The sequence below is a fragment of the Triturus cristatus genome, chromosome 12 (assembly GCF_964204655.1).
Source record: "Triturus cristatus chromosome 12, aTriCri1.1, whole genome shotgun sequence".
NCBI classification, from domain to species: domain Eukaryota; kingdom Metazoa; phylum Chordata; class Amphibia; order Caudata; family Salamandridae; genus Triturus; species Triturus cristatus.
Genome location: NC_140595.1, coordinates 517,778,078 through 517,801,064, shown reverse-complemented (window position 1 = coordinate 517,801,064; position 22,987 = coordinate 517,778,078). Strand labels below are relative to the sequence as shown.

At 43.6% G+C, this 22,987-nt stretch overlaps 1 protein-coding gene across 2 annotated transcripts in view; it reads left to right on the top strand.

The window, feature by feature from the left end:
- ZNF423 (zinc finger protein 423) overlaps positions 1–22,987 on the top strand; it is a 503,577-nt gene that overhangs the window by 420,925 nt on the left and 59,665 nt on the right. For both annotated transcript variants that reach the window (XM_085640111.1, XM_085640112.1), the window contains one exon: positions 22,480–22,611. In XM_085640111.1, coding sequence (XP_085496237.1) covers positions 22,480–22,611 — 132 coding nt within the window. The remainder of the gene's footprint in view (positions 1–22,479; positions 22,612–22,987) is intronic.

Sequence of the window (22,987 nt, the reverse complement as noted above, 5' to 3'; positions counted from 1 at the left end):
TATAAAAACATTTACACAAATTGCAGAGGATGTCCCCTCTAGGGAGCTTCAGACAAAATTTTAATGCGGTCCATTTGTCTGTGGTGGCAGTTTCTGCGTGATATAATAATGTTGATAAATTTTGCTCTGGGAAGGTGTCGCGTGGTGACATTAATCGAAATCTGGCGAACGCAACTTCCGCAATGGCGGCGGCGAGCGCGGCCAGAGGTTTGACGCCAGTAAAATACAATTTAATGCCATTATTTGGAGTCCACGCGCAAGTTCAGTGACTTAAAGATGAGGCTCCGTCGACAGGCTATTGGACAGCTCGTCCTCGCGGAGAATTTCTGCTACACAAATAAAGCCTGCCAAAGCGTGTTTTTCTCATTTTTAATTTGAAACGTCGCTTTAAAAGTGAGGACTTGCTGTGCCTCGTATTGACCAATGAACTGCAAACACCGCTGGCCGTGCATAGGTGTCCAGTCCGTCACCCAGCGGCGGCCCGGTTCCTCGAGCAGCTGTTTTGGCTGTTGTGCAACCAGCAAATATTTTGCGACACCCGAGTATGTACTTGGAATAGATGGGAATATGGAACGTAATTGCTCTGCAGAGGAGAACCCGCCTGTCTCCAAAAGGCGCCCCTAATTTAAGCCCTCCATCTGGGTACAGCCGGGGGCTGCTGCGACTTACCCTGAGGGGGCGTTCTGCGTGCACAGCCTGACACATCCATTGTGTGAATAAATCATGCGTGCCTGAGAACTGTCCTCTGAGACGAGCTCTTCAAAGTACGGGGGCATGGGCGGAATAAAAGGTGAGCACCTTTTATTAACATTTTAGAATTTAAATAGTAGTCGACGACAAAGGACGAGGTCTGTTGATGCAGGGTTAAATATGGCCATCAAATACGCGCTTCTGTTTTGAAATCCGTAAGTAATGGACCCTATAGCCCACAGAAATTGAACGGTTATTCTTTGCAAATAGTCACGAAATATTCCCACACATTTCATATTGTGATTCTAAATGGAACGTGGGCATAAAGGCAAATCTAGAAGATTTATACTGTACCTGTCACAGGTGTGGCTATGAATGCAGGGATGTGCAGTGACCCACAAGTCATTTGACACGCCTAAAACACTTACCATATAGTACTGATGATGCAGTCAGACCCTCCCCTGCTGTGCAGGTTGTACGATTTAACACAGAGGCGTAATGCCTTTTGAGGCGCAGAGGGCCCCCAACCCTTCAGGGGGCCCCATTTAGCTCCAGGCCAACGAGTATATGTGAGACTAAGAGGCCTCTCTTCACATTCTGTAGGGGCCCCATCATTTTGGGCAACACCACTGGTTTGATATCATTAAAAATGGGGCGTCATACACAGGTGTGCAGCCTGTTCTAGTGACTCATTTTCTGTATATTGTTGCCCCGTCATATCACAACATATCACGACCATGGACAAGCTGAATGTAGCTCAAGAACACTATTTGTGCTGCCTGTTTCAACGTGCCCGCAGCAGGTTCTCTTCTAAATTCATTCAGATTATGTGTCAGTCTTACTGGTTGCCGGTGAACACTTCAGCAGCCAATCACAATGCAGCATTTCCTTTTGCTCTCTCTGCAGGTTTGTTTTATCATTCGCTGACTGAGCTCTATTGTACTAACTGTATCGTATGGAAGCATGTGTGTGGCGCTTCATATCTCTGACAAGACTACCAAGCACTGTGATTTTCTTCAGTACCATGGTTTCCTTTTCGGAGGTGTGCGGATGGAAGGGTGTTGGATGCAGAGATGCACTTGAGACATCTTCGTTGAGGTCTGTGAAGTTCGAAGACCTGCTCCACACATGATGCATCGTGCTTCGTCCACTGCTTAATTTGTAAAATATTAAGTGCCAGGGCTCTGACCACGGGGCCACTGCAGATAGCACCACCCATCGCCCTTATCATCGCTGCCAAAACAACTACTAACCATCTCTCTTGCATGTAAATGCGACAGTTCAGATTATTCCAGGTCCCCAAAGCTAAAGGAATTGCTGGGGAGGCAGGTATTAGCAATTTCTTTAATGTATATTGTTTTCCTAAACAACTTTTATACTGCTCATCTCTAAATTACATGAGCAGCGCTACAATGTGGCAGACTGCCCTAAGTGTGGTGTTGACAATTAGATGCCGGTGCCAAGCACCGGAAACCAAATAAGTGCTGGTGCTCAGCACCGGAAAGCACCGTCTCAAATTAAGCACTGCATATGTATGATGTGTTCAGGGCCGGACTGGGAACCCCAACCGGCCCTGGCAAAGTGCTCGGCCTCCCTCCCCCCCATCCCCGGGAGGTAGGAGGTGGAGGGGGGTGATGCCGAGCCCAGGGCCGGTTTTCGGGCGATTTTGTTACAGGGGCGATTTTGCAGCTATGCTGCAAAAACGGCCCTGTAACAAAAACGGCCCCCAGGAGCCCAAAACTGGCCCCCACCCGTGCGGCGCATCGGGGGATTGCCGGGTGCCCGCTACGGCCAGTCGGGCCCTGGATGTGTTGCAGAGAGTGTGAGACTTGGCAGTGCAGGTAATGGTGCTTGTGCATAGAGCGATTGCCAAATGGTGAGGCCTTCTTAATGCAAGTACAGCCAGCAAATGCATAGTGAGAAATAAAGAGCATATTTAAGTTCTGACCATAAAAGAAAGCAGACGATTTATTTGTGTGTCATTCTCTCTACTCGTCAGAAACATGCATTCATTGTGTTGCAGCAGGAATGAGAGAACAGCAGAGTCCATTATGTTCATGGTTGTGAGGGCGGGCTGCAAGTAGAAAGACTGAACCCTTGCGGTTCACTGTTCCCTACAGAAGTGAGTGGCGGGGAGGATGGTGCACCGACTTGTACTACACTCCTAGCGTTGGTGTGTGTCCTGCTGTGGCAGCCTCACTTCTAATGAGAGTACTTGCCGTAAGATGATAAACTCCATCTGCACAGGTGATCTGCAGTCTTTTGCCAGATTGCACCAGTGTGCGGGGATGGGCGCACCACCAGGAGTAGGGCACGTGCTAGCCAGTTCAGACATGCTACATGGTTAGACAGAGAAGGCAGTTGTGCAGTGTCACCCTCTTAGAGGTGGCCCTCAAAGCTGGACAATACCAGCCCCTGTCCACTTGAAAGTCACATTACTGTGGTGGTATACAATGTTTGTGGCTCAGTTTTACTGAAGTTATGAGGTTACTTTAAGTAATCACTCTGCCACAGCAAAAGGTGGTATGCTGTACCCCAGAGCAGAGATCTTATGCAACTGGGCAGCACATTCCACAAAGTTTCTATATATGGTTTATGATTATATTTTTACACCATAAAATAGCACAGCTAGCCTCTCATGTCTAAGAAAACAAGCATTGGCAAAGCCATTAGGTTTGGGTTGCATTTTGAATGCCGTCTAAAATAAATATTTTTAAATCCTGCCTGATTCTGCGGGAAAAAAATGAAACAAAAGCAATTGTTTCCTATTGACAATGCATTTATTAGGTAACATATGTCAGGATTCATTGTACTTTCGTGATCTAAAAGTGTCCCTAACGTCACTCACTCCAGAGGGTGCACAATGATGCACCACACAGTCAGTAGAACGAGATGAGAGGGAGAAAATCTCCTTTGGGCGGAGCCAAAGTGCACTCTGTATATTGTACAGAATTTGTGACAGTAGGTCTTGCAGACAGCTGCACCGTCATGCTCAGACCTAAAGGTAGATTTCTGTGACTGTGCCTCTACAGCTGCTTAGTAACAGTACTCCACCCCAAAGTCCACATGACAAGAGATGGTGCACTTGCTCTGCGACGAACAGTGACAGTGTAGCTCTCGGTAGTGTATAAATCTGTGACGCGTGTGTTTGAACCCCCAATTGGTGCCGTTTGCTCAGACTCTAAAGTGCTGTCCTTATTTTCGCTCCCCCCCCCCCCCACTCATTATGGCGAACACTTGTGCAGGAGTTCCATCATTATGCAAATGAGCATGTGCTCCCACAGATGCCGCTCCCCGCAGCATAAGGGCAGTTGGCATCTGGAGCTTGGTGGAATGAGTTTGTTGTGCGAGTAGGGGCATTCCACGGGGGCGCAGGGCACCCACAGGCTGGAGTGGTGAAAAATGAGGTGTCTTCGTGTCTTCGATCCCTGACAAAAGATGAGGCGCCCTAAGTGCCTCGTTGTCTCTGGGCCCGATGCCACAGGGCGGAAGGGGGGGAGCTTGTTAAAACCGCTGATGAGCGAGAGAGAGGAAAGTGTTTTTGGAAACACTCCTCGTGTATGGAGGCTTTTTATGCTTCATCAGTAAGTAAATACAAGCTGAGGGAGTGATTTGTTCCTAACAAGCTTATAAAATACTAGAGTCATTTGTGAGTTTATTGGAGTGCTGATTATAAAGATTCCCCCATGCACACTACTGTATGTTAAATTAACATTCAAAATACAAATGCCTTTCCCCATTTTGATATTGTTTTTGAAGGGTTTAAAGTCCGGCGCATTGTAATGTTGTTTTCTGTGCTTGTGCCATCCCAGTTGTCCCAGAGGGGAGATGAATGTAATTTGTCCCTGCGCATTTTACAGTCTTGCTCATCTGAACCATCTCTGCGCTTGGTAATTGCTTAGCCATGTTAATCAGGCATGCGGTGCCTACAGATACTGACCGCGAGGTGTGTACCTGATTTGGTACACACTATGTCACGAGATCAGGGTGGCAGGGTCTCCTGGTGTGTGACTTGGCTTATGTCACCCAAGGGAGTCGAATGAAAATATTGTGTTCTCGTATCCTATTTTTTCAGTTTTTTAGAAATAGAAATGCAGTATCCTGGTCCTTCATACAGCTGATAATATTAACACCTCAGAAGTGCTTGTGTTAAGACAGTACTAGGAGTTCATTAGAGGCACCAGAAATTTATTTATTTTTTTAAATACATTTTGTCATACTTTGGAATCATGCTGGATGCAAGCCTGCCATTGATACCATGGGTGAATAACATCACCATAAACGTTTCTGCCCAATCTGTGCTCTCCTCCGAACTCCCCCTCTAATGCTTCTTAAATGATCATGCTTGTTCAAGCAGTAGCCCTCAACAGAATCAATTGGTGAAACCCAATTAATTGGAAAAGATGATATCCAAGTGTAAAGATCCTGCCGCTTGCCTCACCTTGGCCTAAAGTACACCTAACAATTGACAATTGTTGCCTACTCTCTCTCTCTCCAGTGCCTCTCTACAAAACCACCGGTCAAGTTCACGACCTCTCATTGTGAGCTCCAGGTGACCTCTCCAAAAAGATGCCATATTGGCCAACCAAGAGCATATGGTCATTCACCCTAAAAACATTTCCTATCCACCTGGAACTCGCAACTACTCCCCTCTTCAATTTCAGACAGATTTTATATAATTTAGTAGATAGTTTAAAATGCACCGTTCCAAGACGCTTTTTGAGTACTTCATGTTGTGCTGTCCTAGGAGGCTCTACCAAATCCCTTGCGAGGGGGCAACAAACTCGTGACCAGCGGTCCTGTGTTCCTCTGTCGGTGCCCCCTTTACACATTCCTTCAAGAAAGGTATCAGAGCAGTGTTAACTGGACATAAAACAAAACCGGTAAATAAAATACTCTGTACATTTTTCAAGGCCTATGTGTAAACTATGTGAAGCTTCAAAGCACAGTAGAATCCAAAGGGGAAGGTATCAAGCAAATCAGTGATCAAAACACCAACCATTTTTTAAATGTCTCAGTCCTTTCTTAAAGAGCATCTTACTTTAGATGGTCCTATTTAATTGGTGTATTTTTATCTATACCTAATGCACCACCCAATAAAGGTAATCCTTGTGGTATACCTTAAGGTATTTTAAGATTATAACCGAACCCCCAAAGTATTATCGAGAAGATTACTGTAACTTAAGAACTCCTTCAAGCACCGTGAGGTTGAGTCCGCCCTGCTAGTACCATCTTACCAGCGTTGGATGAGCTGGCCAATGATGAAGTATACCACATTATGTGGGTCAGACCACTTCATCCAATATCTTAAAATTCTAAGGATTAGGTGATCACCTCAGATAAATATCACTCAAGTAGATAGAGAGAAGTAAAGGAATCCCTCTCCTTCACAAGAAACCTTGATGCGTACTTTGGTAGTTATGAATTTTGGGGGGCAGTGTGGTGAGTGAAGCCTCCATATCTCCGCTTGTGATAGTAGAACCTCTATCAGCATCATCACAGATACAAACCTGTACCAGTAGATTAGAGTTGATATGTTTATAACTGGTACTTTTAATGGTGTAAAGAGGTTTACGAAAAGGAAGTTACAGAGAATAATGGACTTTAGAGTTTAGTAAATTTAGAGAACTGCCAATGCCCTTGACAAAATGTGCAAATGTTTTTTAAAAACAACGAGAGTATTTCACTTGAATAGAGGCAAACAAAAAGGTATTAATAAAACAAAAGTGATGTACTGAGAAACACAGGAGATTGATTTATTAGTCTATTTTATATTAAGTAGAGAAGGCCTGCCTGGGCGCCAGTACTGTATGTGAAGTAATCGAGAGATGTTAGATAAATGTATATATAAGTATGGAATTTACATCAAGATTAGCCATTTGACTAGAAATAAATGTGACAGCAGGGTGGAAAATACTAGGAATATTGGTAAATAGGCGAGTATTTGCGTTCACAATAGCTCATTAACTCCATTTATATGTCTCCCACCAAAACCATCAACTCTACATGGCTGGCAGAAGCACTATAACATCTCAAGAGTAGTACCAGCCATATTTGAGGCAGGCAGCATGTATGCCTTTCCGGTCTGTTAGTTTTGTGGTTGGCTGACAGGCGCTAATGACATCCGTGCACGTAAAGCATGACGTCTCAGACCTTTGCACTTCGTATGTTCTCCTTTCAGTGGTGTCTGCTCTTCCTGACGTCCTGTACTTGCGTTGATGAAGAATACGACCTCCCCAGATATTGTGCAGAAGGTTTATGAGATGCATAGATATTTCGGATTCTCATTAAAGTCTCAGGTTTCAGGTCGAGCACCTCGCGGGGACAACAGAGTCTGGGTAGTGTAGTCTGGGTAGTGCAGGCTCACATGGCTGGCTGTGCCGGAAGTGCCGGTGACATTGCCTCAGGGGACTGCTGGGATCTCGCCACCCGCTGTTCGGATACTGATGGGAGGTTGGCTCCAGTCATCCCTTACACAGTATCCGTAGCAGCTCATCTCCAGATGCCTAAAGCTGAGCACATTGGCAATTAGCTGCTGTTAAACCACTCAGACAGAGCGAACCCCGCAGTGAACTACATACACGTTAACCGATTCAGTGCTGCCTTAAGACACATATTACAGCAGATTGCACTGAAATATACATTCAGAGAGGCCTTTTCTTAGTCCCGTGCCTCCCAATATTATGCCAGCTTTTGCCCTGGATAGAATTGGGCGCTTTGCACCAAAAATCCAAGGCACAATAAATATTGGAAGCTCCTAGAAGTGGTCTGTTGGGCGGTAACATTGACATATTCTTGCCATTAACAAATTATTGATTGGCAGTGATACGAATGCAAATATGTTGATCCAATGCCTATACACTCTTACACTCTTATGTGTACCAAGTTACAGTTCGGAATAAGGGAGTAGTATGGACAAAGGCCCTTATTACAAGCAGCCTGAAATTACTGCCTGGTTAATTTGTCCTTGGTAAATTCACTAGCCACGTTGTGGTTGTATCCTTGGCTGATTTTAGTCCCCCATTCTGAGTTAAGCAGGTCGTAATGGGAATTACACCTGGATGCAGTTTTATCATGCCAAGAATCCTCATATTTTCCCTATTACCACCTATTTTCCCTTTGCAAATTACTAGAGGATTTTATGCATGGGAAACTTATAAGAATGAGGGAGTACAACCTGGAATGCCAGTCAGGCAGTTTTTCAAACTCACTTGAAATGAGATGCCAAGCGTTTTTGTTTTTATTTGCTAAAAATGCGATTGGTTATTGAAATCGGTTGCTCTGTTTTTGAAATTCAGGACTGGTTTGTTTCTATTTTGCAATAGCTTGCAATTGCATTCGTATAGGGGATGGGCGGTGGGCAGGGGTCATGCTGCTTGCAGGTAAACGTGCAGAAAATCTGCTTGATAAGTGAAGATCAGGCTAGGATCTAAATTACATGTGGCGCGTGAGAAGTTGGTGGAAAGTACTGCAAAAGATAATGCAATCTTTTTACCTTGTTCCTTTGCTGCCCTAAGAAATCTGCAAGCTCACTTCCATTCTTCCTTTGACACTTCCTGTTTTTGGGAGCTAAAGAAAGTTCACAAATTGGCAAGGCATTCATAAGGGAAATGAGTCAATAGTTGAAGCAGTAATAGAGGCATTTAGACCAATGTAATAATATCAAGTCCAAACACTCTCAGACACAAATGAGGTTTGTGCTGCGTTTTGGGGTTTTCTTTTGCACCCATTTATGTATGTGTTAGGGTACATAATATCCCTTTATCTTGCTGCCTGTGTATTGTTGGTTGAGCGCACTAAGTGCAGTGTTGTAGCTTGGACGGCCGTACTGTCGTGAACAGAATACCAGCCTCCATTTGGTTAATCTGCCCTTTTTGGAGTGCCTCTCTGGCTTGTATTTTCAGAACTTTAAACAACCCCTGGCAGACAGGAATGTAGCAAAGTTTTTATAATTGAAATATGTGTATGTAATTACTCTTTGTCCTATTCAGTAACAAGCAGCTACTTGTGCCATTATCATGCTTAGATTTTGTTAAGACGCCATTAATATATTGTATATTTACGCCTCTTTGGTGAATCTCCAGTTCCAATCTAGTTATGAGGAAACATCTCTGGATGTACATCTTTGCTTGAGGCGGTAGGCCTGGGAAGCTAGGTACAATAAAGAAACTTGGCCCATACTCTCGAGAAGCTTGTATCGGTTGCTTTTTGGTACAGATAGTCACTCCAAGATGCCTTAATGTGGACACTAGCTTTATGCACTGGTCTATGCCTAGATCTACCCCACCAAGAGCAGAGGGGCATGCCATGCGGCTGACTGGACGGCAGCAGCAGTGAAAGCTTTTTCAGAGGTGTGCAGGGTGTCTGCAATGGAATGGGCACCTCACTTTTAATGAGGTGCACATGAACTTGCATATTATGTTTCGTGCTGCAGGAGCAGCTCTACCGAGTCGGAGACTGGAAAGTCAAGACAACAGCCTTCTCCCGATTTTCCTTAAGGATGTAGAACTTAGTCTCCACTTAAAAACTGCAGACAGCTTTTGTCTTTCTGTGCCAAAAAGAGCGGGAGACCCCCTTCCTAATGCAACACCTCGCCCCTGGGTAACCATGAGCTTACGGAACCTCCTCCAATTGAAACAGCTCACATTCATTCTTTCCATTCACCACTCAGTCTTGTAGCCCGTTGCTCCCTACTTCCTTCCACTCACTTGGTGCTCTGACCTTTGGCCAGCACTACATTGCTTTGTACACAGATGGGCAGGAATGGCTATATGGGACCCAGGAGGGGAACCCATAGTAAGGTAAGTACCAGTGGTTCTATTAGGGGCACATAGGCAGAAAGGTCATCAGCTATCCAGCCTGGCAATCTGCTCTGGGGCAACAGCCACAATTTTATTGTAGACCTGTGTATAAGTTGATCCCTCATACCCCATCCCCCCCCCCCCCCCCCCCCAAAAAAAAAACAAGTAGTCAAACTAATTTGCTACAGCCACTCGGTACTCTAGAGCGGATCAGTTGAGCACCTCTTCCACGACTGCTCTTAGGTCCCTGTTCACCTCCAGTAGCCAGGTATGCAGTCTGTAAGATCCATGCATAAATACATTCTGTGATCCATTCATCTGTCTGATTTAGGTGAGTTATAGAATGATGTCTGGTATCCCGCAGAAGTAAACCATTTGTGGGCAGCCATTTTGTATACATGTAATCCTGGATACATGAAACTGAATGTGAAGGGAAACCGCATAACTTGACTATCTAGGGGGTATTCCTAATCATTGTGGTCTTGGGTTGACCAATTCTGTTTGCCTATTGTGTTAATTCAGTTCATGGTCTCCCTGTTCATGCACACACCTCTGGTCTGTGGTGGCGCACAGCTGATAGAGTCTCCGATTCACCCTGAGCGGCGTCGGATGGCGTTAGCATGAAGTAAGGCATGCCGTGTGTCCGGGGTTTACCTCCTCACAGGCAACTTATGAAGGATGCTGCGCCTCGAGGTTTCGCTGTTCTTCAGCCTGTAAATGCTCGTTGCATGCTGGATTTAATTATGGATGTTAATGTGGACGTGCCGGCAGAGGAAGCCACGCGCCATAGCGTGAATATCGAGGCATAAACAGTTTTCTTTGTGATATGTGGGCAGATTATTTTCCAGTTGATTTCAAGCTATGGCCCCAAGCGGTCCCGAGATCAAAAAAAGATAAGGGTCAGTTACAAGGTTGAGCTCATTCTGTGTTGCCATAGCAACTGACCTCCTGCATCCCTCCGAGGGCTGTGCCAAGTTCCCTGGGCAATAGTTTCACTGTCCATGCCATCAATCCCACGCCTTTCAAGCTCTACTACATAATTGTCAGGGTACTGTTGAGAAGAGTACCTCTGTCCCACTGCTGCCAAGTTAAGGCGAGCACGGCTCATTTGTGTCTCTGGGAGCCGCAGGGGAGGAGAGACGGGTCCCATCTCTCCATACAGATATTGGAAAGAAGCCTCTAGGGCCTCCAAGTAGGACCCATCTCGCTCCTCCTGGATTAATTAGGACAATATAGGCAAGATATACAGCACATATGTGTTGGTAAAGTGAGACAGGGTGAACTAACAAACAGTAACAAGCCAGAAAGGCATCTCTCCTCCGGTAACGTCAACTAAATTTGGAAAAAGTTGTCATTTTAATGTATGGCGAGCATTTGCTCATCAGAGACTTTTTAGCTGAGACTCGGGCTGTAGGGGAAGCCAAGAGTCTCTGTGAAGATATTATACCTTATGAGTACCTTTATCGCTTGTAATAATTTAAATCTGTAGTCAATTTACCCTTCTGATCTACATCCCATAGAGTGATCTCATCTACATACTTTCCTTTATCACTGCTTTTGCATGCTTTTCCCCCATCATGCACACACGTCTCCGCTCTTAGATATCAGTGTATGGCAATACAAGCCCACATGTCAATATCATTGTGTTTTTTTCCCCGTAGCATAGCTTATCCTATTTTATTGCATGCAATTTCTAAAACATTTCCATTCTGTTTCACAGAAATTATATGTTGGACAAATGTATGTCCATTAGCCAGAAAGGCATCTCTCTCCTGGTAATGTCAACTACATTTGTGAAAAGTTGTCATTTTAATGTATGGCGAGCATTTCCTCATCAGAGACTTTTTAGAGTTGTCAGGGAAACCATGTGTCTTTATGAAGATATTTGGGTTTATAAGTACCTTTCCCGCATGCAATGATTTAATTCTGTAGTTAATGAAGACTACTGATTTACAGAGTGTTATCTCACCTACATGGAAAAGAAGGCAAATGCATTCCTTTACCACTGCCTTTTCCCATCATGCGCATGCATTTCTGTCCGCTCTTAACAGTGTATTGTAATTCAAGCTCATATGTTAGCATCCTAATTTGTTTTTTGTTACATAATTAGTCCCATTTTATTGTAGGCATTGTAAAACTGTTTCACAGAAAGTATATGTTGTTGGACAAATGTATGTCCATTACCTCTAAATAAACATGTATATATGTTTGAATGAGTAGTATAGTTATGACCCAGGCTCTTGCACTCTATCCAGAGTGGCTTTAAAATAAATGTAATTATTGTTCTTTGGTATCGAGCAGGGCAGCTGTCCTCAGCAGTAGTGGGAGAAGTGGTAAACAGGTGATCCAACAAGGCAGATGAGTCTGACTCTCCTCGAGATGACTGCATCGTAGGGTGAAAATAGCCTCCCTGTGATAATGTTGCGTAGTGTTACTGACCTTGCTGAGGCATATCTGTGCTACACTACAGGATGGGTTGTTGTCCCTTGACTCGGTAATGTTCTCTGCTGAGAGGATGCGATTTTACTTGCGACAGAGCTTGCCAGCATTTGAACCATCCGGTTGAAAAAGGCAGCCATTCACATGCAGCTCATTTGGATTGAAATGCTTTGAACATTGAAGTGGGGGGTCTTGGGCTGCTTGCATGCAGGATATCTTGCCAGAAAGGGTAAATACTGATTTGAGTGACACTTGGGCCTATAAAATGTAAAAGGACATCATCCTGTGTTGCCCTGTAGTAATCCCTCCTCCCATCATGTGTTAAGGGCCACACATTACACAAGGATTAGAAACAATGGGTGGTGTCTCTGGCGTGTGAGTTTTTCACTCAATTGTGAGCAGGGTTGTGTTAGCCTAGGGGTTCATCGCATGCTAATAAAATCATGCCCCCGTACTTCCGATGCATAATGGGCATTACGAAACGGACAAATACAGTGCAAATAAAATCCAAATATAGACCAAAATATTAGTTGTTTGCATTGGAGTAGCTGATATTGCCAGGTTCCCCAGCGGTCCACCAGCATGTTTGGGACAGTGGCAACACCTTTATACCTAGGAAGGGGTCTACACAGCTGCCCTTACTGTAGATGGAGGAGGAGGAACACAACCCCCCCTCCCCCCACACCCCACAGTGGGAGGTATATTTTTCTTTTGCTAAGTGCATTGGCCAACAAGCTGGAAATGTCCAAGGTCAATGAAAAACCAACCATTTACCTCTTTGTAATGAAGAGGAATTTCCTTGCTTAATCCCGCTCTATCTTTGTTTCCCCTCCAGTAGTTTACATTCCTGCCTGCTTTGGTGAAGGTAACCTTTCCTTAATGTGGGCCATGGTGTCCAGTTACATGCAGCCACTGGCTGTAGCACAATAGGCAATTAAAGTACCTCCTGGGTAACGGTTCACTGCAGTCCGGTGAACATCATGGAGCCCCACCGTAAAGTAAGGAAAATTGGCATCAGGCAAATGTAATGAAAGCACATAATTCTTAAGTCTGAGGGTTGACCGCCTAGCTGTAAAGCAGACCTATTGGTAGTAGTATACTCAGAATGGACTCTGGGTCTACGATTTTCAACCATTGGCTTTCATTGATGGGCATCTTTCAGTCATTGGCATGAAACTTTGTCAATCTCGTCTTGGCTCACCCCAGTGGTGGATCCATCTCTCCCATAATCCGTTTGGCTGCGACTTCCACCTCCCCTTATGTGCTTGCATTGAACTACACGAGGGACTACTTTACAATTATAGTTTTCTTTGTCCAATCCGGCTGGCTTCTTGTAGGTATGTGTGTATGTGGTATTTCTTCCTCTCATGTTCCGATGCTGCATGCGTTAGCACATTAAACCCTGACCTAAAGTCTTTGCCAGTGCTTGTTTCTTATGGCAGTCAAGTTGTAGCCAGGGAAGCAGTGTTTACATCTTGCCCTCTGTTAAAATTAGTTGCTGCTGGTGTTTTTGTGGTTGAGTCTATTGTCCTTCTCATGTAAAAAAGCGTACTTAGCCCTTGTTGCTTGTTCGGTATATGGTTTTGTACTTAAATAAATAATGCTGCTTTTTTGTGGAGGTTGTGTGCAGCATTGAAACCTGGGCTACAGTTCTTTTGCTGGGTCTCCACTCGTGGGGCTGGACAACAACTGGCTATTAAAGATTTACTTTTTGCAGTTTTTGCAGTGTAATTTTATTCTTGATATCTTGCATTGGCTGATCAAATGCATTCTCGAAGTTTGAAATGTATGGATGCTTCCGTGCCTTGCCATAAATCTTTTTTTTGGACTGGGTGCTTTTATGTACGAGAAATTGCATTTGTAATAATGAGGTTAGTGCAACAATGCATGAAAGGAAAGGCATCTGATAAGTCTGTTTTTTTTTCTGTAAATTGACAGTGATCAGTTTGTGATACATAATCTGTCTTCTCTAGCTGTGGTTTCTGGATTAAATCTGGTCCGTGGTCATGGGCTAATAGAATTTAGCTTACTGCCCGCCTAAGGACAGCCCTTCCATTTATAAGCCCTTATTAGGATATTTGGTGCTTTTCTCCCCCACAGATAATGAACTCCCTGCCAGTTTAAGGTCGGCCAAACAAATGTGGCATGTTTGGTCTTCATAAATAGGCGCATGACCTCAAGGATGGTATAGTGCCCTAAAAAACTGTAAATCCCTTGACTCTTATCATTTTAGACACATCACTATTTTAAGTACATCAACATGTTCCCACTGATAATTCAAGTTTTTGACATAAGAAGGACCCCACCATTTATGGACCATGCGAGTTTAGATCATAGTATCAATTGTTCCAGAAATACAAATAGGATATTACGTTTGTTTATATATGCGATCAGTCATTCCAATGTGTAAGCACATTTTATGTTGCATGTTATCTCTCACTCTCCTTCCCAAAGTGGCCAAATGAAGAGGCCCTTGTGGTGGATCCGTCTGCAAGAGACAGTAGCATTAGCTACTATCCAGTTGTAAAGCGCACCCATGTAAATTATGAATAGCGGTTGAGTGGTTTTAGGAAGTCTAAAATGTGGCTTCTGACTAGAAAGGTCTCTCATCTACACTCACTTGTAGGACACAATTTACTGTTACAGGGTGCTTTTCTTGTATGAGAGCCTTATTTCGCTCATCAGAACTTTGGTGTATGACATGATAGATGTAAATATGCCATATTATTATTGCTCTTGCTGCCCGATAACCTTCTGCCCTCTGAGTATGCAGGACATCACTATGACTGAAAAGTACTTGATTGAGAGGGTTAAGAAAAAGTGTTCAAATGCCTATTTGAAAAGCATGCTTGATAGACAGTGAAGCCCGAACACAAGGGCCATTCTTTTTCTTCATGCCGAATTTAACTTTACCAGGTTTGGTTGTGTTTCATCGATTTACTTGCTACGTCTTCAAATGCTAGACTCTGAATTGATCTGTTATCATGTCCTTAACTTTTTAAGATGCATTGTAAAACATAGGAACAACCTGTAAAATGGATTTTGAATTTTTCCCTGTTGACGATGCGAAATTATGTGAATCCTCGGTTGAAGGTTATTTGATACGTATCTAGCTCAATTACCATTTTCCTGTTTTAAATATGTGCTCCTACTTTGTATTTTATCGCTTAAAAATGTTCTTTTATGGTTTTTAAAATTGTAAAAAACCGAATAAAGAAGATATATATATTTTTTTAAGCGCTTTTAATTTATGATTGACTTGACTCGAACCACCCACTGCTCTGCACATCTCATATTTGTAATAATTTTGACCACATCTATTGTGGTGCTACAGACCGATGGGAGATTGAACACTTCTCTCTTAGCCGGATATTACTGTTTGTCGGACTCCTCTTTGCACGTACACTGAAGCGATGACGATGCAGGACTCGGCCTTAGAGTGGGGTTCATGTAATCCCAGCTCTTCCGTCCAATCACTGCGGCTGAACCCGAGAACAATGAGCTGCCAGCTTCACTGCTGCAGTTCAGCTGGGTCAGTGCAACCCACTAATCCCCACTAACAGGCAGTAAATTATGTGCCTCAAAATTTATACAAATGCCTGCCTTTGACATCAGTGGGTACCACCCAGGTTTCACCTTCAGGATGCGGATAATCAGCTCTCATTCTGCTCGCCTCCCTCAAGACCAGTATGGAAATAAGTATGTGTCTGTCAGGGATCAAACGCGTTTGGAGACAAAAGTAGGTAGTGCGAACATTACAGGATACTATCATCTCCCCACGACACTTTTACACAAAGCGCTCTGTTCCTCTTTTTGGCCTGACACAGTTTCAGGCTGACAGGCTCCAGCAGTCTTGCTTGTTTTAAACAAGCACACATCCTATTATTTTTTGGGGAAATGGAGTGTAAAATTGATGCTTTTTTTCGCTTTTTTGCCCCGCTAACGCCCAAGATCCTTGTTTGCGTCGCATCATCTGGTTAAGGTTGTAATAAATACAGCTCTTCTCATCTGCGTTGAAATGGATCTAGCGCAGCGAGCTGTCAAAATCTGCATTTTATCTCACAAATGAGGGCGGAGGGCTGCATAATTTCCTTGAGTAATGAGATGTTCTTCCATGAATGCCGATCGTGATGCAAACAGAAGCAAAGTTAGAAGAATCAACACATTCTTCCACAAAAGCCAACATTGCATTTACAAATGGGAACCTGATGTCAGTCGCTGCACGGTCATCACCCCCACACCAAAATGTCTGTCCACTGACAACGTGTGATCTTAAATGTCATTGAGATATTCCAGTTCAGATCCTTCTACTGGGCTAGGCTCTACACCGTATCTATCCAAGTAAGCTACATTCTAAAAAGAAATCTAAAACTGTCCCTGGAAAATTAGATTTTACCCTTCTGAGTTTTACGTAAATAGATGCATTTTCTTAGCATTGCGCTAGACACTAAATCCTTTCAATTTCTCAATCTCCATCTAGCATGCTTTAATGTTTTGGGGGAAAATCCCTACAAAACATTGTACGGTATCAGCAAAGCTGGCATTTGCTCAGAGAGGGCCGTGGGCAAAATCAAATTTAGCGCCCCCTCCCGCTTGTCTTCTTTAATGGTCTATCTATTGACAATTGAGGGGGAGCAGGGAAGGTGAGGCAGCAGGATTAAGAGCGCCATGAAAAGATAAACAAAGCAGACAAGGGCGCTAGCAGCCTTCAGAAAGTGTTTAAACACACTCTTCTTTGAACCTAAACCATAGGTAGACTGCTTCAGGAAGCTCCGGCGCTCCTCTAGAGGACGGCGCCCTGGGCCTGATCCCAGCTCGCACATGCTAAAGGCTGGCCTAAATATCAGTTTGAAGTGCAAACGGCCAGATAAACTGTCTCACGTGTGCCTAGACCAATGGTATTCAATGTGACATAAATACTCTAGGATTGGTCCAGAGCCCTAGCTTTGAATGAAATGTGTTCCTGCAGGAAGTCTCTTATTTTCGGAGAGAGTATATAACACAATTCTGCATGCAGAATTTCTGCAAGGTGGAAAATTGCACGTGTTAATCTGTAATTGTTTTTCTCTCTGTAGTAAGAAAATGTTAACCCTTTATGAAACCCCTTCTTCTCCGCCCCCATTACATTTATGTGTGTTCCCTCTCCATTCCCACCCAGAAAAATCCCTTACACTTTTCTCTCCTGCTTGTGACATAAGCAAATATATCACTCCTCTAGCGTTGGAAACTCGCGCAAGAAGTAAAAACTCAGACTGTGCAAGTCGGTCACCTATTTTTGCATGCAGGCCCACTTTCCCACCTTTAATCCAACACTTGCGAATTCGAAAATTCCATCATACTTGTGGAATTTATCCATTTGCAAATGCATTGAGAGCACGTAAAATTTGACCAGTCCCTATTCTTTCAATCAAAATTGAATATTTGACCCCATAAGTGTACATTTCGGACATTAAAGTTCAATTTGTTGTTCAAAAGCTTATTTGAATTGAGCCCTCCATATTTTCACCGCAGACAACCATCCACTTATCCAGTATAATTCTCTCATTAATACAAAACCGAGAGAATTTAGGGAGTCTCTTATAGGGACACCCTGGGGAAGTGATGGACAGAGTTTTGCTTTAGTGAGTTAGCTGTTCGTAAACAGGTTGTGGAACACAAGACCAAACGATTGTCTGAAAGCAGCTCACTATTTGTCACTAAAGGTTCAACATTTTGAAAAATGATTTATTTCCCCCAAAAATGATAGAGCTGAATTGGGAGTATATATGCAACCCTGGTACAAAAAGGTCTTATCTAGCTATTTATAGCATATAAACTAGTATACATCTTCCTTTAATAAATGTTACCCCTTTACCGCAAGCATATTTCCTTTCGCTCCAAATGCGGTACTGTTTGATTCCGATGTTTTAATCATAAATCCCTTCTCCCCTTACAATGTGGCCAATTCTTTTTTCAATAACGATTGTTCATAAAATGCCGTCTCCAATCCAGACCTGCCCACTTAAAAAACAATGGGGTCAGCGCCTTGGAGATGGGTGGAGGGGGGGCAACTGCCTGAAATGACACTTCTGCCCTCTTCCCAGCACCAACTTCTGACCCAAAAGTGTGCTGAGGCTGCTGCCTATGTCCTGGGGTGTCTAAGACCCGTAATGGACATCAGACGCTTTGAGACTCGGAAGATGAGCTGAAAACCCGCTCAGTGCAGGGGATTCCAGTCCTCATTTACTTCGTCCGGGTAGCTTTGACTCCTCAACCGGTGACCATGTCAAGCGAGCTGCTGTCTGTGACACACGGTGACACTGTGCGAATCGACAGGTCTGCTGGTTAGAGATCATTGATGACAATTTACTGTATCACAGAAAAAAATCGTAGTTGACATCTTTTAATTTCTTCTACATGGTGTTTATTGTTATGACGTATTTGATGCATTTGCATCTGATGTGGAGTGAATTTTGTTTCAGTATGTTTTTATTCTATATGCTTGTTTGCCGGACATCTTTATTCTCTACTGTAAAATGGGCACCACTCAAAGTTAACTAGGACATGCAAAGTCATTCAGCAGTTTATAATACTGATTTTATGATAACTGATAAACAGTTGAGTATGACAATGCAATAATAATAACTACTTATTTTATATAGTGTTTCCCCTACAGTTTTGGTTTCTAGATGTTGTAAATGACAGATGTGACTATAATCCAATGTCATCTAATGTAGAGACTTTGAAAGGGTGCAAGGCTGGGCTGACTGTGTCCGGATTCGAGCTCATGAGCTGCAGGTCACACTCCCCTCAATTCCGCAAGCCATCCAGCCTAGTACTAAGTGACATTTCGGAGACGACTAAAGCATTCACCTTTGCCCGTGTCTACAAATCGGTGGAATTTCAGATCAATAAAGGCCTTGTGAGTTGTGAGTCGGGGGAGATGAGAGTGAATGCATTTCTAAAGGTTCAAAGACCATTTACTAGTTCTCATTTTGTTTTGTTGCGTTGCAGCTTTTAGCACCATACAGAAGGGGATGGCATTAAGATTCTCTGGGAACCTCAGTTGTTTCCTTTAGGGGGTTAAATTGACCCATCCTGCTAGTTCTTGGCACCACAAAGCTGGTAAATGGCGCATCATACAGGACCCTACCAGACCATTTTTGGTGTGGACTTTTTCCAGTTATTTAGGGTCACTGTGTGAGAACCAAAGTTGAGAAGAGCCCTTGGGCAGGCAGTTCAGGTCATGGAATGAGCAGCTGTATGTATTCTTCCACTCCTGCCCATCAGGAGAGAATTGCCCTGGCTCCATCAGCAGGGTTTGCATTGAAACGAGCTCAGCTCTGCTGTAGTAAGGATTAGTGGGCAGTGGCTACACCTGATTTTCATTTTTTATGAACTGGACTATTTGACCTAATCAAACATCAATTAAGTGCTTTTCTTTTTTCATTTTGATAGGGTATTTTGCTCCTATTGGCTAAACGGTTTACATTTTTATGACAGTTAAAAAAGGTAATATTTAGTGTCTACAATGAGTGCATTTGAGCAGAATATTGAGGCAGCAAGGGCAATTTGAAGCTGTGAAACTGGGAGTGCGTATCTTCTTTGATCTAGCCCCTAAAAACACAAGAGAAAAGACAAAGGTTGAATTATATTACAAGTAGCTCATCAGCAAGGGCGTCAAGGCGTTCTTCTACAGCCTGCAAAGCTGTGAGTGTCCTATAAGGGAAAACAATACATTTTCTGGGATCCAGAGAGAGCAGATGCTCTTGGTACAGTGTAGACCCATTATTACCAGGGGTAGAACAAATAATTCAATAGTGTGAACTTTAGGGTGTCCGAGAAAGGGGTGGAGCAAATAAAGTGTAACAAGAAGAAAGATGAATCCGCAAGGACACAGTGAATAGCAGTAGGTCTTTCCAAGTGATGAGTGGATGAGTTCTTGAACAGTTCAACATTTCCACTCATTTAGGGCATAAAGGGGCTTATCTGGAGGCACGTATAATTCAAATTTTAGTTGAATTTTGTGTTTAAGCATATGTGATGTGGAGCCCCTTGTGGGCAGATTACACCCCCGTTCCTCCACGTTATTTTTTTTTCTTCTTTTTTTTTTTTTGCAAATAGAACCATACAATATTAAAACATATTCAAGGAAGAGAAATTAAATCCCTCCAGCTGCCACCTCTTTGGGGTGAGATGACCAGTACAACCTCTAGGTTATAAACTGGTAAACTCCTGTATTCTAGAGCATTATCAGGGAACTTGGTAGCTCCCTGCATTGTTTCTGAAAATGTTCCAATTCTAGGATTGTGAAATCTTTAAGAGGGATTTAATAAACAGGATGCAAAGTTTGGAAATAAAGTTCTGGTAAGAGCACGTTGAACATATGTGCTATACGACATGTTCACTGCATCTTTTTGTCTCCTGATTTCGGTTACCCTTTATTTGGATGAAGGTTCTATTTCTTTGTCACAAAGTAATCTTATAAAAAAATCTTTAGATGTGAATATCAAGCCTCCGAGCCTCATGGACTCCCTATGCGCCAATTAGACCACCCTGCTTCAAGGGTCTTGCCACGTACAGAACTCATTCAATTTTAGTCTTGCTGAAAGTGTTCTTTGTATTTGACAGAAATTCGTTTAACATGGTTTTATGTGTGTGCATGTGGTTGCATAAGATCATATTCATCAATAGTAGGTAGTTTGTAGTTACATTGCTTCTATCCTTCCACAAAAACCATTGTAGCGCAATAGGCGTTGTAGTGAGCTGATGACTACTGCACTACCCTCAGAGGTCATGCTTGCATCACCAAGGTCACCAAGGTCACATCAACCGCATTCATATAACATTGGGGATCTACTCCTCAAATACACTGTGGGAATGGTAGTTTTGATCTTTAAGGCTCGACGTTTACACGATAATGCCTTATGTTCCCTTGCAAGGCATAATGGGCCTGATGTTCTCATACTATTCATAAACCTGGAATGTGCAAATTGCACTCCGTCTGGTTTCCGAATGGGTGTGTCATTTACTATGCAAACTATGTACTAATATGCTCCATAGCAAGTTGCACATTCTCAGAGGGTCACTAAATAACCTGCTTTTCAAATACTACTTACACAGTTCCTATTTTGCAACCCTCAGCAATGGCTGCCATGGCAAGGGACCGAAGACCATCCTCACTGCCTTTGCTTTCCCAAGTGGGAAATATTTTCTAATGGAGCCCTGGCCCAGTAAAGAGCTAGATGCAGCTTCCAGAAACAATTTCCTGTTTGTAAAGGCATTGACGGAGCAGAGAGTGGTCCGCTGGACCTCAAGGCCATCCAGCAGGATTCCCAAAAGGAAAGCTGTCCTACAGGGACAGCTTGCCCTTTGTGAATACGTTATCTTACCATCTTGAGAGGTAATCCAATGGTTTGCAACTACAATTAAGGCAACAAACCATTGATACAAAGGATAATGTCTCTTTCACACTCGCTCCCTTTATTATTCAGAAGGGGTGGCAAGCCCCCTTATAGGGGTCAGAAAGACTTTTCAGAATCTAAAAAAGGACTTTGTACATTGTGAAAAGGTGTTTTGCCATCTCAAAGCCTGGTTCATGGGCTCTGTGATTGCAAAAACATTTAAGTACAAGACCCATATGTTCTATGATGTGATGTATTGTTATGACCAGTTTCTTGTCTCACAGCCTTCAACTAGAATGCCTCAGAACTGTCAGGTGTCTGGGGAACCATTCCTCGCTACTTTAAAGTTTTCGTTGCAGAGGGATGTGTGAGTCCGCTTGTTCCACAGCTGGGGTACTTTGTTCTGCTCTGTCTCCGACTGTAGCGTAAGTTGTGTGTTGTATCTTTGACCCCAGCATTCACATGCAAAGGGATATGGTTATGTTAGATAATCAAACTGAATGTCAATGAGTTGTGGGTGTTTACTTTTGGTGTGGCATGGGTGGTTGGCATTACTATTTGATAACGCACCATTTGGATCTATACCAGGGCAGTTGCACACCTGTTAAAGGTAGGCTGAGCTGATGTCGTAGGCCTTGTGGCCTGTCTGAGCTCTGTTGTACGTTTCTATGTTTTGTCTAATGCGTTCTCTGTTTGCGATGCAGATGTCTCTCGTGATTAGTGTTATCACCGTAGCTGCATTCTGCAGTTATGGTGGTCTGTGTGGCATGTTTGGTTGTGTTTGACATCTTGTAGTGGCTAGTGAGTAAGTAGGAACACGCTAGCCATCTTTATAGCAAATTGATTGTGCTGGAGGTAAGTGAACTGCACTAAGGTGTTCCACGGTGTCATGTTGGTGAAAACTTTGAGAGGTTTAGTTTACTTTGCTAGTTAGTGGTCTTGCAAAGGACACAGAAGCCGCCATTATGGCCCACCGTCACCGTGTTTGCTGCATGTGAGATGCATCGTCTAGTAAGTTCTGAAGAGAGTAATCGAATGGCTGTAAGGTTCATTGCAAAGCGCGGGAAAACCAGTGTAAGGCTCCCATCCACTGCTTTCCATGACTCCTGCATTTCCGATGCTAATCTGCTGTGTCACTAACAACTCGTCTCTTTTGAACCTTGCAGAGGAAGGCATCAATCACGAGTGCAAGCTGTGTAACCAGATGTTCGACTCCCCGGCAAAGCTGCTGTGTCACCTGATCGAGCACAGCTTCGAGGGGATGGGAGGCACGTTCAAATGCCCCGTTTGTTTTACAGGTGAGGCCCGCGTGCACGCTTCCATCCACAAATGACACACTGGGGGATTGCGAGTCTCCAGCCCCGCGCCGAAAGCTCCGGTCGGTGAACACTTACAGGACGTGTTCCTCGAAGCCGAGCGCGCATCAAGGAGCCGGCGCTCCTTTTCATCTTTCGACTCCGTCAGATGCCGCGCGAGCTTGCATAGATTTCATCTAATTGCTGCAATTTGTACATTTTGATTGCGACAGGAAAAACATGACACACTCAAATGTGTGGTTTCGAAAGCGGCCCTTGGCTGATCTGTGCTTGCTTGGTGGCATTCTGCTTGGATTACAGTGTAAGATAAAATAGGCTGGTTTTACAAAGGGTTCGCAGTAGCAGAACCGTTTCATTT